Source organism: Leopardus geoffroyi, chromosome A3 (assembly GCF_018350155.1).
Source record: "Leopardus geoffroyi isolate Oge1 chromosome A3, O.geoffroyi_Oge1_pat1.0, whole genome shotgun sequence".
Lineage (NCBI taxonomy): Eukaryota > Metazoa > Chordata > Mammalia > Carnivora > Felidae > Leopardus > Leopardus geoffroyi.
Window position 1 is genome coordinate 691648 of NC_059336.1, and position 17132 is coordinate 708779.

At 63.3% G+C, this 17132-nt stretch overlaps 1 protein-coding gene and 1 long non-coding RNA gene across 2 annotated transcripts; one reads left to right on the forward strand and one right to left on the reverse strand.

Annotated features, from left to right (window-relative positions):
- Positions 1–1104: 1104 nt before the first annotated feature.
- On the reverse strand, positions 1105–5354 carry LOC123579865. Its single transcript, XR_006702984.1, has 3 exons — positions 3913–5354; positions 2419–2668; positions 1105–1400 (listed from the first exon to the last, which is right to left on the reverse strand). It is a non-coding gene; the product is annotated as an uncharacterized LOC123579865 (long non-coding RNA).
- Positions 5355–7028: 1674 nt separating this feature from the next.
- EEF1A2 (eukaryotic translation elongation factor 1 alpha 2) lies at positions 7029–16643 on the forward strand. The gene is made up of 8 exons (XM_045443948.1): positions 7029–7159; positions 8494–8715; positions 10386–10565; positions 11013–11309; positions 12792–12942; positions 14487–14743; positions 15377–15611; positions 16238–16643. Exons 2-8 carry the CDS (start codon positions 8572–8574, stop codon positions 16363–16365), a joined length of 1392 nt encoding a protein of 463 aa, XP_045299904.1. The 5' UTR covers positions 7029–7159; positions 8494–8571; the 3' UTR covers positions 16366–16643.
- Positions 16644–17132: the final 489 nt, after the last annotated feature.

The following is a 17132-nucleotide window of genomic DNA, read 5'->3' on the forward strand; positions in this document are numbered from 1 at the left end:
TGTTGGGTTGAAAGAGGATTTCGATGAGGAACAGGATATCTACAGAATCCAAGGTGCATCCTCATTAATTAGCTCCTACTTACGAGGGGGAAATAAAACTTTGCTACAGGAAAAGCTCGCGGCCACCACCGTCACTGGGTCGTCGGGACGTGAGGCACCTCCCCTTCGGATGCGTCGAGGGGAATACGTGTTGCTCGGCGGGGATTCCCACCAGGAAAATAAAACTTGAACTCATTCGTGCAGAAACATCAGAAGCTCCAGAAGACGGAACTCTTCAAAGCAACGGGCCTCAACTCTTAAAAAACGTCAGTGTCATAAAAGACACAAATGGCAGAAGAACTATTTCCAATTAGAGGAGATCGGGACATGTGACTTGGGAAACCAGCGTTCGGTCCCAGACCGGGAAAAGCTGCCGGGGCGGCTGGCGCCATCGGAACAGGGCTCGTAGACCGAAGCGTTGTGTCAGTTGGAAGGGCGCAGTCGAGTGCTGAGGGCAATGATTGACTCAGCCCCTTCGCAAGTGGCTTGGAAAAAAGAATATGCATAGACACACACACGGAGAGTTGCACAGACGCACACAGAGAGGATTGCATGGACACACACACAGAATTGCATGGACACACACAGAGAACGAGAACGCAGATGGGCAGCCATTGACAATAGGGTGCCGGCGAAGGGCGCCCGACGCTGGGGGCACCTACTCTTGCAACATTTCTCTAAGTTTGCAATGATTTCAGAATAAAAAAATGTACATGTGTGGAATCTACTGCTTCCGGCCACGGTGAAGTGGCAGGTGGCAGGCCAGCCCTGTGTCCACGAGGAAGCGTGGAGCTAGACCCCATTGCGGCAGCCGCGCCAGGCGGTGGGGGGCCCAGGGAGTAGGGCTGCGGGTGGAGGGAGGTGGGTTCAGCGGACCCACACTCGCAGGGTCATCCAAGTGGGTCAGGCTGAGGCTGGGGCGCAGGCCGGCTGAAGCGCGGGGAGCGGCTCGGGTCTGTGCCTTCTGGCTGGGGGAGCCTGGGGGGCTCACGGAGAGCAGACACCACGGTCTGTGTCCTCGTGTACTAGTTATCTATTGCTGCATAACAAATGATCACAGGTGAGTGGCTTTACAAAACATGCATTTATTGTGCACACCCAGCTCCCTGGGTCAGGAGTCCAGGCACGGCTTCCTGGGTCCTCTGCTCAGGGCTTCAGAAGGGTGCCACCAAGCCATCAGTTTTCTTACGAAGCTCACGGTCGTGGTCGTCTTCTAAGGTCACATGGCTGCTTTCTTTGGCTGGACAGCTGGAGGCCACTCACAGCTCTTAGGGGTTCCTTGACCTGTGGCCCCTTACAGGCCTTCTCGCATCTTGGTAGTTCTCTTCTTCAAGGCCAGGAGGAGAATCCCTCGTTCCAGTCTGTCTGCCGAGACAGGGTCTTAAATAACGTAAGCCAAGTAAGGGAGTTATAGCTCACCCCCTCTGTCACGTTCTGTTGGCTGGATGCAAGCCACAGGCTCTTTCTGCCCTCAGGGGGAAGAAGTTACTCCAGGGCATGAATCCTGGGGAGGGGGGGTGAGTTGAGATCAGAGCCAGAATATCAGCAGACATCCCATGCTGGGCACCACTGGTATCTGGACCTGGCTGGGGTGGAGAGACCTTCTGACTTATTTCTTTAAGAGATAAGACTACAGGGGCACCGGGCTGGCTCAGTCGGAGGAGCACACAACTCTTGATCTCATGGTCATGAGTTTGGGCCCTATGTTGGGGGTAGAGATTACTTAAATAAATAAAAAAAAAAAAAAAAAAAAGAAGAGAAAGATGGGGTGCCTGGGTGGCTCAGTCAACTTTGGCTCAGGTCATGATCTCACGGTTTGTGGGTTCGAGCCCCGTGTCGGGCTCTGTGCTGAGAGCTCAGAGCCCGGAGCCTGCTTTGGATTCCGTGTCTCCCTCTCTCTCTGCCCCTCCCCCACTCACACTCTGTCTTTCTCTCTCCAAAATAAATAAACATTAAAAGAGAGAGAGAGAGAGAGAGAGAAGAGTACCACCTACAGTAATGTCTACTCTAGGACCATCTAAGAAAAGTTAAAGCTGAGCCTCATGAAAGGCTGGGGGACCAAGACTGAAAGTTGAATCTTATCCATCTGAGGGAAGTTATGTTGGGTGTTCCACAAATCAACACCAAAAAGCATGAAAACAAGCCCCTACAGGCCCAGCGATTGAATGGCCACTAAAATAAGAACCCACAGTCTCCAGAGGAAGATAACAGAATCCAGAGTCTTCACAGAACGTTCAGCATTCAGCCAAAAATTACTAGATGTGCAAAGAAATAGGAGAATTTCCTCATACCAGCAAGGAAAAAAGCCAGCGATCAATTAATTTTCTCTCAGCGGTGAATTTATCCTTCAGCGCCTGCCCTATGGAATGATCTGCTCACCGTAAAGCAGAAATGCTTCGAGTAAGTCTGTCCGTCATCACAGAGCAGGTCTTGAAGCGGGAGTTTCGAGCCAAGAGGCGGTGAACAGATGACGGCGCACACCTGTGGCTCCGAACCCCATCCCCGTGGCGTCCTCGCACAAGTTCACACACAGCGGCACACGGCAACCTTATCGTGGAGCGACACTGAACGCAGAACCCCGTACGGCAGTGAGAAGAAACAACTACCGTGTAGACCGTGTATGTGAAGTCTGAGAGTAGACAACATGATGCACGGTCTAAGAAGTCAGGACAGTGGTCACCTCTGAGGGCACGAGGGAGTGTTGTGTTTCTTGACCTGGGTGGCCAGGTACCTTTGTCATTTGTGCACTTTTCTCTAAGTATTTCCAAGGACAGTCCCCGCACCCCGCCCCCAACCTTTTCTCTAGCCAAGGACCAGCTTCCTCAGTCTTGCCAGCGGGGAGGGGGTCTCCCCTGGGGCAGGGGAGGCTCTGGACCTCCACCATTGATGGATGCCGCCAACAGCCTCCTGCGCCAGTCACCCTGAGACACCCACGAGGCCTCCTGCTCTGGAGGCAGGTTATTCCCAATTGCCCTGCCGAGGGTTTGCTCTACCTACGAGGCGAAAACATGGGCCCAGAGTTGCTAAGAGCCTCAGGATCCCCAGGGTTGTCTGCCTGGAGACACTCCTCCTTGAACTGAGCACTGAGGCCTCTCCCTGCAGCACCTGAGGAGTGGGCAGTGGGTCTGTAGACCCTCCCCAGGGGCTCCCTCCGTCTCTGGGCCCCACCATAGGGGCTGCCCCTTCTTGGCCAGAGAGGCTGACCCATCCCCTGGGCTCTCCAGTGGCCCCCAGCCTGCCATGGACCACATGAGGGGGGGGCTGGACCCCTCCCCCCCCCCCCCCCCCCCGGTGCTAGGCTGGAGCCCTGGACTCTGGGGGGCTCAGAGGGCAAAGCTTGCCAGATCCCTTCCCCGGGGGTGGCGCTGGGCTTGGGCAGGGCAGGGGTGGAGCTCCGGTGGCGGCAGGAAGCTGCCCTCCCAAGCACTGGTGACACTAACCCGGGCTCTGGGTGGAGCTCTGCTCCTTCGCCATGGCAACAGCGCCCCGCTGTGTTGCTGGGGGATCGGCGGCGGCGGGCGGCCCCAAGTGCTGGTGGCTGGTAGGGCAGGCCCGGCTGACCTTCCCTTCCCTGAGGGGCTGCGTCCCCCTCCTCGGGGCCTCCCACCCTCCAGGCACGCTAGGTTTCTTAAGGTGGGCCGTTTGGGGGCCTAGATTGTCTAGTAAGTCACGCCCTGCACCCCGTTCCACTCGGCCCAGAGACCGAGCCCAGGGCTGGACGTTCGGTGGGGCCCCTGCCTAGCCTTGGGGTCTAGTTGGGGCGAAAGCAGCCCGGCCAGCCACCCCCCCCCCCCCTCCAGCCCCGCCCCCGCCCCCGCCCTGCCACCAGGCCGCGCCCTCCAGGCCCCGCCCACCGCCCCCTCTGGCCCCTACTTCTCTGATTTGGGGCCACGATCTCACTTTTCCGAGGGGAGCTCAGCAGCCGACAGTTCCTCCTCCATGGACACCACCTAATGTGCGGACTCATGGGCAGCTCAGTTCCCTGGTTGTCCAGCCTGGGGAGCTGGGGGAGGGAGGACCTTGACCCCAAGGCCGTCCAGGGTCCTGCTGCCCAGGTAGGCTGGGAGATGAGATGTGACTGACCCCGCACGTGAGGGTGAACACCGGAAGTCCTGGGGACAGACAGGAGCCTGTGGCCCAAGGCCAGGAGTTGAGGTCATTCTGAGACACCCCAAGGCTGGAGGGTGTGCTCAGCCCTGACCCCCATCCTTCCCCCAAGTCACTGCCCGGGCAGCAGCTCCCAGGGTGACCACTGGCCTTGGCCCCGCAGGAAGGCACATGCCCAGCTGGTCAGTTATGCATTCGCAGGTTATTATTAACCCAGCAGTGACATCACCAGCAGCCAATAGGAGGAGGGTTTATTTCCAGGCTGACAGCTTGATAACGGTTAATTTTAGCTGGGTCTTCTTTCCACGGGCTCATGAAACCTCAGCCCGTCAAAGTGGGGGCTGCCTGTGTCTCCCCAAACAGCTCCCCGCTGGGGGTAGCTGGGGGCCACCGGAGGGGACAAAAGGTGTGCCATGTGGCGGTGGCCCCTTCTTTGCTCCCCCTCCCCCGCCCTAACCACCCCCTTGGCTGCTCTGGGGGCCGTTGTGACTAGAGGCTCAGATCTGGGAGGGGGGGGTTGGGGGGAGTTGGAGGGGGAGGCGTGGCAAGCCTGACCTGGGAGGAGGGGAGGAGCGCAGGCGGGAACCGGTTGGCCTCTGTCCAGGAGTGACACTGGCCGGACTCAGGCCTTCCGAGCTGCCGGCAGGTTCCGCTCTCCTTGCTGTGTGACCTTGGGCACTGTGGCTTGTCTGTCTGTGCCCAGCTGACTCTTGGTCAGTGGGTGCCCCGCCGCCTGGTAGGCCCACCCAGCACTTGATGAACTCACAAGGCCTGGAGACGGGTTATTTAGTATTTGGTGTTTGGTTCTGTTCAGTGACCTGTAGTTATTAAATGCTGTGCGATGGCGAGGAGGTGTTAGTTAGCTTGGGGACTCTGCAGTCGTAAGGGCTTGTTCAGCACTGTCGGTGTCTTATTATGCAGTCTCACCGTCCAAGAGAGCTCGAGTGTCGCCACCTCACCCAGCCTCCCAGGGCCCTGCAGGCTGCCCCGCTGCAGGTGCACGGGGCGCATCCTGGGGACACAGAAGCACCTTGGAGAAACCACCTGAGACCCCTCGGGGTCAGCGTGTGGGGCCTTCAGGGAGGATGCTGCATCCCACCGGCAGTGGCTGCTCCCCTGAGCGGCACCTCCCGGCACCGGCCTGCCCCTGGCAGGGGTGTCGCAACGTGATTCGGTCCCCACCAGGCTGACGGCCGTGGGTAAGCCCGGAGTAGGTGCGCAGTCCAGACCTGTTGACGGGGAGCGGTCTGCAGGCAGCCCGGGGTCCTGGGCGCTGGTGGTCCCTCTGGGGAAATGGGGGTGGGCGTCTCCAGGGACCTGGGCCTCCCTCAGCCTTGGTTTGGCCCATCCCAGCTTCAGCCAATCGCGATGTCGCCCAGACCCCTGCTAACCTTCAGGCGGGAGGGACGAATTAAATATAGAGGGCAGCTGGGCGGGGGGGTGGGGTGGGTCTCCGTTTCTTGCCAGGAGTTTATTTTTAATTCCTGGCTCCTGCGTGATAGTATCAGCAGCACTTGGAGGTGCCCGGAGTCATCTGTGAGCCCCTCCCTGCCTGAAAGGGCCAGGAGTCCGTCTGTCTGGGTGCAGACCTTGGTCCTGTGGGGCAGGTCCCCTGTCCTCACAGCCCAATGGGACAGCCTGTCCCTCCCTCAGAGACCTCTCCCTGAGCAGGGGAGACCTGCTTGCCCCCACCCCCCACCCCCACTGTGCTGGGCCCCTTTCCCCCCTGACCTCTGAGGGTCCCATCTCTGAGGGCTCTCTCAGCCACTGCCCCCGTGCAAGGAGCTGGGCACTAGGCCTCTGCTCTCACCCACTCAACACACATTTCTAAAGACCCTGCAGTCACGAAGAAGAATAAGACAGGAGCGGTGGCCGGACGATGGCAGGTGAGGCCACGGGGAGAGGTGCCAACGGCGGAGAGGCCTGTAGACTTGGTTTTCACACAACACAGTGCTTCTCCGGCCCTCCCCTGAAAACCCATTTTGGCCATTGCCCTGGTCCGCCCAGGACCCTCAGAGGTCCCCCATCTGTGGCCTGGGACTCTGCTTCCCTGGGGGCTCCTGCCCGTCGTGCACACCAGGGCAGCCCAGGAGGCACCAGTGGGCTCTGGGAACAGACCTGGGTGCTCCCTGCATGGAGAGAGGCCCAGGGTGAAAACAGTCCTTTCCAGAAGCCTCAGAGGGACGGTGGGGGAGGTGGATCGCCTCAGGCCTCAGGTCACTCTGCCGAACTGAGGGGACCCTGGACACACCATTTTCAGTCTGTCCCATGGGGCCGGACCGGGGGCACGCCAGGGTGAGGCCACGTGGCAGGCACCCAGGCACAGGGGCCTGGAAGCAAGCAGATTCCAGGGTCTCGGGGAAAGGACCCGTTCCGCAGAGGCCACGCTGAGGAGGCAGAACAGAGGCTTGTTAGTGCGTCGGGCACCAACCACGTGGAGGGCCAGGCCAGGGCTCAGTCCCTGACCTCAGTCCCCGCCCCCTCCTGGCCCAGGCCTTACCTGCTGCTACCCTGGCCCCACCTGTGTTTTCCGGTACCTGGGGCTGACCCCTGGCCGGAGACCTCCCTTGGCATCTGCAGTGCCCTCTCGCTCTCTCCAGGAGCGCCTGAGCCTGGCCACTCCGGCTCTGCTTCATCTGCCCTCCATCTCTGGCTGTTTCTCTCCCGTCGCCTCCCTCCTCTCCAGCTCCCTCCCCCTGCCCCCCTCTCTTCTCTCCGCGCCTCCCTGCCTGCACTCCCTCCGGGTGCGTCCGCGCCTTTGTCGCTCGCTCCCTCGCCGCATCTTTCTGTCGCGTCCCTGCCGCGCCCGCGCGCGTCCGCCGTCCCCGCATCCCCGCATCCCTCGCGTCCCCGCCCCGGCCCCGCCCGCCCCCCTCCCCCGCCGGTACCGCATTGCCGTACTGCAGGGGCGCGGTGCATTGCGCCCGCTCCGTCAATAGGTGGACCCCCTCCCGGAGAGATAAAACCGCCGCGCCGGCGCCGCTAGTCCCTCTGGCTGAGATCTCGGCTCTGGGTAAGGACGCTCGGCCTCCGGGTCTCCGGCTCCATCCCCAGCTTTCCGCAGAGGGCCCTCTCTCGGGGGACCGGACCTGGAGGCAGAGAGGGGCCGGGGAGGCGCCTGGCCAGGCTGCGCTGCTCGCCCCGGGCTTCGGCCAGCCATCCCACGCGCCCGGACCGGCACCAGGGTTCGGTCCCCGCGGGCGACGGGGGCTGGGGTGGGGGCACCGCGGTGGCGCTTGTTTATGCGGCGGTGGCGGTGGCGGCGGGGGAGCGGTCTTCGGGGCGGCGGCGATCGCCCTGCTGCTGCCGTGACCTTGGAACCGGCTGGGGCCCTGCGGGGTTGGGGCAGGGTCGTCCTTGCTGGGGGCTGCTGGAGATGCCCGCGGAGGGGGAGGCAGTGAGAGCCCAGAGGCACTCGCCACCCTGCCCCCAACCGGGTGGGCCGAGGGGTGTCCGCTTGGTGTCTGCACCCTGGGGTGCACTGTTTCCCTCCCCCAGGCACCTGTCCCCTCCCGGGCTGCCCAGATTTCTTCACTGACCTCCAGGATGGGGCAGGGGCTGTGACCTGGGTTCTGACCAGAGGGAGAGGGGGAGGGGGTGCCCCCCTGCCCCCACCAGGCTGCAGGCATCGCTGTCTGGCTCTTGCTGAGCTTGGCTGCGGGGCCAGATTCTTCTCTCCTCTTTCAGAGCCGGCACCCCACTCCCTTGCCCTACTGTCTGCCCCCTGCCCGGGTCCGGGGAGGGCCCAAGCTATTCTAGGCCCCCTGTCTGGGCACCACCGCCTTGCCGGAGCTCTGGCCCAGCCTGTCTCCCCTGGTGCCAGCCTGCCTGGCAGGGATGAGGGGAAGATGGCTCCCTCTCTGCTGGAGGAGAGGAGTGGGGAGCACTGACCGTCTCTCCACTAGGCGACAGCTACGCTGGTGGGGGTGGGGCACAGCAGTGGGCCTGGGACTCCTGGTAGGGGAGAAGCATCAGGGACAGAGCCCCGGAGAGAGCGGGGCAGGGTGACTCATCACCGGGCTCCTGGCTGGTCATGGGGCTCGCCCAGCCTGGCGCTCCTCCCCCGCCTTGAGGGGGGGTTAGCCTCCTTCATGGGGGTGCCCTGTGGGCACAGCACCCCGATATTTACTGCAGATTGGACTGCTGGGGCTTGCCACTTGACCCGAAAGGGCCAGGCCCAGGCTGGGGGGTGGTCTGCCCTCCCTACTAAATGTGGGAATGCGGCCCCTGCCTCGGGGCCAGGTGTGTGGGCAGGGGTGGGGGTGTGCTGGCAACCTGTGCAGGGCAGTGTCTCTGCTGGCCTCCGTCTGAGGCTCTCTGTGGCCTGTCCCCCACCCCACCCCACAGAATCACTGCCCGACAGCCCCCTCATCCTGAGCCACAGCGCTCCAGCTCGGTCCGGCCCCTCCCCCCACCCCGGGCAGAATGGGCAAGGAGAAGACCCACATCAACATCGTGGTCATAGGCCACGTGGACTCCGGCAAGTCCACCACGACGGGCCACCTCATCTACAAGTGCGGAGGCATCGACAAGAGGACCATCGAGAAGTTTGAGAAGGAGGCGGCGGAGGTGAGCCTGGGGGCCCCTGTCCTTTTCACCACACCGAGGGGACAGCTTCCCGCCTTGGAGGCCGGGCTGGCTGGCGCGTCCCTGACTCCAGGCACAGCTGATCTCCTCCAGGGCACGAGGGCGTGAGCCCTAAAGGAAGCCGCGTGGGGGACAAATATCTGAGAGAGTCCAGGTGGAGTGGCGGGGGAGGGGGGGGAGGGGGGTTGCCTCCTTCTGAGGATGTGCTTGGTGTTGGCGGGGGAGGGGTGGCCCGCTGGCTCTGCCCCTGGGGCAGGGGAGGTGGCCTGGACGCAGCATTTCTGCTGCCCCCCTGCCACAGCAGGCTCCGGAACTCTCTGCCACACTGGACTTGAGAACCTGGAACGGGTGGGGTTCCCGTGTCCCCAAGGCCGAGTGCTGGGGCTGTAGGCACTGCTGCCCTCACTTGTCCCGGGGCTGGGCCACGACTCAGAGTGGCTATTAATAGCTCACTGATGGGCACCCGGCCCCGGCCCTTCAGCTCCATTTTCTCATGCTGGGCTGGGGAGGGCTGCTTGTCCAGGGCGGCACTCTTTGGGGGGGGGGGGGGGTCTTGGTTGCCTGGTGAGGATGAGAGGGGCCCCGGTGACTGAGCTTTCTCTCAAGTGGCAGAGACCCCCGAGTGGGAAGTGGTCACGGAGTGGGGGTCTGCTCTTTGCGACCCCTGCCCCCACCCCTGGGCTCTGGGAGAAGCCCCCGTGTGGGGGGCTGTAAGGGTCCTCTCCTGGATGACAGAGGGGTGGGGGCCAGGACCCAGGAGGAGTCAGTTGCTGGCCTGGGGTGACCTCGCTCGGAGTGTGTGTGTGTGGGGGGGTGCTGGGCCGCCTCCCTCCGCGGCTGGGCCCAAACGCTGCGTCACTCCCTCCTTCCCTGCGGGTTTGGCGCTGGGGGGAGGCCGTGGGTGTTTGCAGGATGTCTGATTCAGGTCTAGCTGGGTCCCATCTGGGTCCTGGCAGGGCGGCCCTCCTGGCCGGGCAGCCTCACATCAGCCCAGCTGGGCGGCAGTAACCACAGCTCTGGGCCCGGCACGGGGGCCTCGCTGGGCTGGGCACAGGTGTTTGCAGGTGGGGCGAGGAAGGGGAGGAGGGGCCTCAGAGCTACTAGGAAGCCTTGGCTGTCTGTAGAAAGAGCTGGAAAGCCCGGCCCTGCCATGCAAACTCATCCAATTTCCTTTCTATTTTTTGTCTTAAAAAAAAATCACAGAGGGATTTTGGGCTTGACACCTCGACATTGGTGTTGCAGGCCTGTGGCTGACGCAGCGATCTGCGCTTGCGGGTGCGGCTGCGGGTGCGGGGGTCGCCAGCTTCAGATAAAGGGGAGCCCCCAGCCAGGGGAGGGGTTTAAATCGCCTGGGGGCTTCTCCGCAGGCCTGACTCCCAGGCCCTTGCGCCACCTACTGGTGGACATTCAAATGGCAAGCACCGAGGTGGCAAAGGCCAGACCTGGGGACACAGGATGGCAGGGCTGAGGTCGAGGTGTCCCTCAGAGGTCCTTGCATCTGACTCCCTCACTCCGGAGATGGGATCGGGGTCCTGGGGTTCCAGTGGGGAGCGAGGGAGGCTGTCACCCAGGTCTCTCCGCTGTGACATGCTGCCGTGGTCCAGGGGCTGAGTCCCAAGCCCCCCCCTGAACCATCCTCCCCCGCCCCCCAGATGGGGAAGGGCTCCTTCAAGTACGCCTGGGTGCTGGACAAACTGAAGGCGGAGCGGGAGCGCGGCATCACCATCGACATCTCCCTCTGGAAGTTCGAGACCACCAAGTACTACATCACCATCATCGATGCCCCCGGCCACCGCGACTTCATCAAGAACATGATCACTGGCACGTCCCAGGTGGGCAGGGCTGCAGGGGGCCGAGGGGGCACGTTCAGTACACACCTGGGGGCCCTGTACACACCTGTTCAGTACACACCTGGGGGCCCGGGAGCCTTGAGGGGTAGCTGGGTTTCCTCTGCTCCCTTGCCAGGGCACAAGGAGAGAGAAGGAGAGGAGAGGGAGAGCGAGATAACCTCATCACACCTGGACAGAGTCCCCCACAGAGCTGACTAAGGGCCCCATCATCTCAGCTAGGCAGAGATGCCCACAAGGACCGCTGGCCACTGTCAGGGCCGCCTTTGCAGACAGACAGACCCAGACACCGTCAGGCCATTCACACGGATGGACGAGCCCCTGCTGCTGCCCCTAGGGCCCAGAGCCCGAGGGCCCGTCCCGGGGCACCTGCCTGGTGGGGCCCGGTGCGAGGCGGGGCCCGGGGCTCACTGCACCTGACCTGCCGGGCAGGCGGACTGCGCGGTGCTCATAGTGGCTGCAGGAGTGGGCGAGTTCGAGGCGGGCATCTCCAAGAACGGGCAGACCCGTGAGCACGCGCTGCTGGCCTACACGCTGGGCGTGAAGCAGCTCATCGTGGGGGTCAACAAGATGGACTCCACGGAGCCCGCCTACAGCGAGAAGCGCTACGACGAGATTGTCAAGGAGGTCAGCGCCTACATCAAGAAGATCGGCTACAACCCTGCCACTGTGCCCTTCGTGCCCATCTCCGGCTGGCACGGCGACAACATGCTGGAGCCCTCCCCCAACGTGAGTTGCCCGGGGCTGGGCGGGGGGGGGGGGGGGCGGGGAGGGACGGGGCCGCTCGGAACCCTGCCCGGGAGCCCAGGGCACTGGGTCAGAAGGCCTGCCTGTCCGCAGGCTCCCCTCAGCCCCACTGTGTTCCCTTAACCTGCATGACCCTGGGCACCTGGCCCCGTGGGTGTCTGCCTGGCGGGCCGCCGCCTCCTCGGGGCCTAGGCGCCGTGCCCATGAGGCCAGCAGAGGCCCCTTCTCTGGCCAGGGGTACCGGCTCTGGGCAGGCAGTTTGGGAGCAGCGGCCGCCACGGCCTAGGCCCAAGCGCTCTGTCGCAGGAGGCTCTGCCCTTATGGGGTTAGTTGTCGTCTCCCCAGGGTGTGGAGTGGGCTGGGCTCTGGGAAGGGCCGAGTCCCGGCTCTCCGCTGGCCAGCTGGGAAGTTTCTGGCTCCCGCAGCCGGCATCTCAGGGACTCTGACTCAGCGGGAGGTGACGAGGTGGGGCCCGAAGTGGTTTTCAGAACGTGAGAACAAGGGCCTGGACGCAGTGAAGGCAGAGGACGGCGCTGGCCTAGAAGGGTGGCCATTTGCTCCAGCCAGTGCTGCAGCCACCCACACTGAGCTGGGCGGGCGTGGAGGGGCCCTGGGCCGAAGCTGGGGACCCTGCCCCCGTCCCGCGAGGCTGCATGCTCGCATGCGGTGGGTCCCGCACAGGATGTCACGGAGCAACCAGTGAGCCGCCACTCCCCACCCTCCTGGCAGGGCCGACAGAACACCCTAGCCCTGAACTTCCCGCTCCTGACCTGCTGCTCAGGGAGCCGTCTGTTGATCTGTGCTGCCGGGAGGACACAGCCCCTGGGAGCGGACCGGGCAGCACTTCCGGCCCCCTCCCCTTCTCCCTGCCTGTGGCCAGTGGGTCGGGGGGCTCCAGGCAGGAGAAGCCCTGGGCAATGCCGGGTCAGTCGTGCCTGGAGACAGGTGGCATAGCGGTTGGGGGCCGAGGCTGGACCCTCTGCCTCTAGCCTGGCCGCTGGCCGGACTCTGGCCCCTCCCGCTCTGGTGCCGGCCCTGCCCAGGGATCTGAGGGCTGCCAGAAAGAGGGGCTGAGCTGGGCTGGGCTCCATGCTGGACGCTTATTCAGGGGTGCCAGAACCCGCCTCCATCTGAGTGCGGTGTGAGCAGTCTGGGCTGGGGAAGGGGCCCCGCTGTTTTTTCGCCAGACCTCCTTTCCCAAGGCTTCTGTGATGTTGGGAGTGTGGCCCGGGGCTGGGGAGGGTGCAGGGCTGCGCAGCGTCTCGATGGCATGAACAGGCTTAGGGTGAACCGTTGGCCATTAGGTAGCGGCGAGTCCCGTGCTCCCCTGCTCCCCAGGCCCTCTCAGGTCACAGGCCTCCACTGGGATTTCTGGAAAGTCCTGGGGAGGCCCTGGGGCTGTGGGGCAGGGCGGGGCAGGTGGAGGCGGTCTCTGCCTCCAACGGACACCTTCTTCCTGTCCAGATGCCGTGGTTCAAGGGCTGGAAAGTGGAGCGTAAGGAGGGGAACGCCAGCGGCGTGTCCCTGCTGGAGGCCCTGGACACCATCCTGCCCCCTACACGCCCCACAGATAAGCCCCTGCGCCTGCCACTGCAGGACGTGTACAAGATTGGCGGTGAGTGACGGTTCAGTGCTTGACGCTCCACCTCAGGCAGCTGGCCCAGCCCACCCTGGCCGGGTCTACCCCTCACACCCAGCTCCTGAGACCAGGGCCCCTGACAAGGAGGGTTCGAGGCCAAGTTATCTGCCTGTCCCTCAGTGCTGCACACTTTCTGGGGGCCATCCATCCACCTGTCCATCTCCCATCCATGCTCCATCCACCATCCATCCATCCATCCATCTACCCCATCCATCCACCCCATCTATCCATCCATCTGTCCATCCACACATCCATCCACATGTCCATCCACCACCCATCAATCCACACATCCATCCATCCATCCACCCACCCATCTACCCATCCACCTATCCATCCAGACATCCATTCACCCATCCACCTATCCACCCATCCACACATCCATCCATCCATCCATCCATCCATCCATCCCCCCACCCATTCACCCATTCACCCATTCACCCATCCACCCATCCATCCATCCATCCATCCATCCATCCATCCATCCACCCACCCATCTACCCATCCACCCATCCATCCAGACATCCATTCACCCATCCACCTATCCAGCCATCCACACATCCATCCATCCATCCATTCATCTCTATCCAGACGACACATTCATCTGTCCATCCATCCATCTACCCACCCATCTGCCTTTCTGTCCATCCAGACATCCACCCACTCCTCCCATCCATCTATCCATTTATCTCCCCATCCATCCATCCATCCATCCACCCACATACCTACCCACCCTTACCGTTCATCCATCTGTCCAGGGTCTTTCTCTCTTCAAGTAAGCACTGAGCCCTGTGCCAGGAGTTGGTGGCATAAGGGTAACTCACATGTCCCCTTCCCCCATGGCCGTCCCAGTCCTGTGGGAGACATGACCTATCCCGGGCATGAGAAATGCTATTCGTGAGATGACAGAGAAACCACAAGCAAACATGAGGCCCACAAGAGGCACCGTGGAGACCCCCAGCCAGGGGGCTCGTGCAGAACGGGGGTGTCACACTCACCTAGCACAGAAAACAGCCACCAGCCTCAATGTCTGTCATACCACAGCCAGGGATACGGGAGTAGGGTCTCCCTGCACGCACGCTGGGGGACCCCGCATAACCACTGAGCAGGCACACAGGCGTCAGCAGATCCATGAGAAGCGCTGGTGCCACAGTGTCCCTCTGGGGTGGCTCCCTGAGACAGGCAGGCAGTCCTGGGTGGATGACCTTGACCCGTGCTGCTGCTGCTGCCTCGCCAGGAGGGGCCTCAGAGAAGGGAGGGGGTCCCCACAGTACCGCCCCCGGTCGAGATGGGCCTCCCTCTGCCCATGCTCCCCCCTCCCCCCCCACTTTGCTCCTGCCCATCACCACTAGGGGTTCTTTCTTGTTCAGTCCTTTCTGTTCCCGACAGAACAGGCCAGGGGAGCCTCCACTTCTGTCTGAACCTCAGTGTCTGCCTTGTCTGGGGTCTCCCCCGTCTCTGCACTCTGCCCATGTGGCCACACCTCTCCCCCACCCCTCACAGCCCTCTTTCCCTCCACCCAGGCATTGGCACCGTGCCCGTGGGCCGAGTGGAGACGGGCATCCTTCGGCCGGGCATGGTGGTGACCTTTGCACCCGTCAACATCACCACGGAGGTGAAGTCCGTGGAAATGCACCATGAGGCCCTGAGCGAGGCCCTGCCTGGCGACAACGTCGGCTTCAATGTGAAGAACGTGTCGGTCAAGGACATCCGCCGGGGCAACGTGTGTGGGGACAGCAAGTCTGACCCACCCCAGGAGGCTGCCCAGTTCACCTCCCAGGTGCGCGGCTGCAGGGGCCGGTGTGGCCCGTTCCCTCAAGGGTGGTGGGGCTGTCACCGCACGGTGCTGGGCGCCTGGGAAAACGTAGACCCCCGCTTCACAGACGAGGCCACCCAGGCCTGGAGAGGCTGGATCAGGGCTGAGGGCACTCACGGGAGGGGCCCGGCCTCTGAACCTCACTGAGGTCCCGCTTGAGTCCTGAACACGTTTTTAGTAGTTTATTGCCGGAGACATCTCTACATTTTTCTTTTCTTCTCTTCTCGACATTTTCACGGCACCCTCTTGGTCACCTCTTCGTGTGACAACAGGTGTAAAAATTGGCTTCCTTGACATAGAACCGAAGTGTAATAACTGAGGTCCGCTTTTCTCATCCCCCTGCCTCAGCTCTGGCCAGTGCAGACAGTATGAGTCCTGCCCAGTGGCCCTTCATGCAGTGCACTTGCTGGCTGTTTCTCTCCTGGGGTTTGCCAAATGCTTGATGAGGACCCTGGGGTCCATGTCAGGGGTGTGGGTCCCTGACCTTTCCCCACGGCCAGCACCTGGGCCCCTGGGCCTAAAGCTTCGCTCCGATGCCGTCTCACCCCCTCTGGGCACGCCTGATGGCCTTGTGCCCTTGTGCACCTCTCCCTCCAGGTTATCATCCTGAACCACCCAGGGCAGATCAGTGCCGGCTACTCACCGGTCATCGACTGCCACACGGCACACATCGCCTGCAAGTTTGCCGAGCTGAAGGAGAAGATTGACCGGCGCTCAGGCAAGAAGCTGGAGGACAACCCCAAAGCCCTGAAGTCCGGCGACGCAGCCATCGTGGAGATGGTCCCTGGGAAGCCCATGTGTGTGGAGAGCTTCTCACAGTACCCACCTCTCGGTGAGCTGGGCAGGTGGTGGAGGGAGGTGCGGCCTGGGTGGGGCTGGTCCGGGCTGCCAGAGGACCACTTCCGGGTGGGGGGTTTGGCGGGGGGGGGGGGGGGGGGTCCTTCAGTTTGCTCCGCTTAGAGTTTAGCAGGAGACCTGCGGCCTCCGTCCCATGAAGCAGCCCTGCCGGCCAGCTCTGGGATGGTGTCCTCCTCTGTAGATGAAGGCCCCGGGCCCCACAGCCAGTCTAGTGGCAGCATTAGGGCTGACTGCCGGAGCTGGACAGCAGCTGGCTGGCAGCACACACGTCCCTGGGATAACCCACCGGCCTCTATGCGAGAGCTGCCTCGTGCAGGCTGCCGGCCAGCTCCGTCGTAGCTGTGCCTCGCCAGGCGCGCTCCAAGAGCGTCGGCGCGTCCTTGGACCCCCACACGCCCGGGGCGGGTCCTGCAGTCGTTCCTGCCACCCGAGAACCTGATAGCGCTAGCGTCCCACACTCCTCGGGCAGTGGCCGCACCGCGCCACCTGCAGCCCCGCTGGGCAGGGAGCAGCGGGCGCGAGTGCGCCTGCGCCCGGCGTGTCCCGGCCGGGGCGGGGCCAGGCCGGCCCTCGCCCACCCCTCACGCCCTCTCCCCGCAGGCCGCTTCGCCGTGCGCGACATGCGGCAGACGGTGGCCGTGGGCGTCATCAAGAACGTGGAAAAGAAGAGCGGCGGCGCCGGCAAGGTCACCAAGTCCGCGCAGAAGGCTCAGAAGGCGGGCAAGTGAAGCACGGGCGCCCGCGGCGCGACCCTCCCCGGCGGCGCCGCGTACCGGCCCCGCCCCCGGCCCCGCCCCCGGCCCCGCCCCCGGCCCGGCGCCCCGCCCCCCCGCCAGGCGCATGTCTGCACCTCCGCTTGTAAGAGGCTCTCGGTCAGCGACTGGATGCTCGCCATCAAGGTCCAGTGGAAGTTCTTTAAGAGGAAAAGCGCCCCCGCCGCCCCCGCTTCCGCGCCCAGACTTCGCCGCGCTCAGTGCCCGTTTTACCAATAAACTGAGCGACCCCAGAGCCGTGTGCGCCTGCTTCTGGGTGGGGTGGGGTGGGCGGGGGCCGCCCTGCGCTCTCCCCTAGCCCCTTCCTTCCGGCCCGGATGGCCTCCCGCGTTTACCCAGGGTGGGTGGTGGGGCGGGGGTCCCCACACACGCTGTGGCCCAGTACTGGAGGCCCGATCCGAAGTGCGGCTGGTCTGCCTGGCTACGGAGGGGGCGAGTTTTGGAATGCCCTCCTGGGGGCATCCAGCACAATCAGTCACTTCGGATCCACAGAAGGGGGCTGACTGTTTTGAGGGTCTCTCTGAGAGCTGAGCGCTCCTCCCCCACCAGTGATTGTCAGGCACACTGGCCCCCGCGTCTCACTCCCCTCCCCAGCCAGTCACCTGTGGCTGGAGGGGCACCACCGGCCTACATCCTGCTCCCGGCTCCTCAGCTGAGCCCTCCCCTCGCCCAGGAGCTCCAGCCGCGCAAAACCCTAGAGAAAGCCCTGACTTTGGTCATCA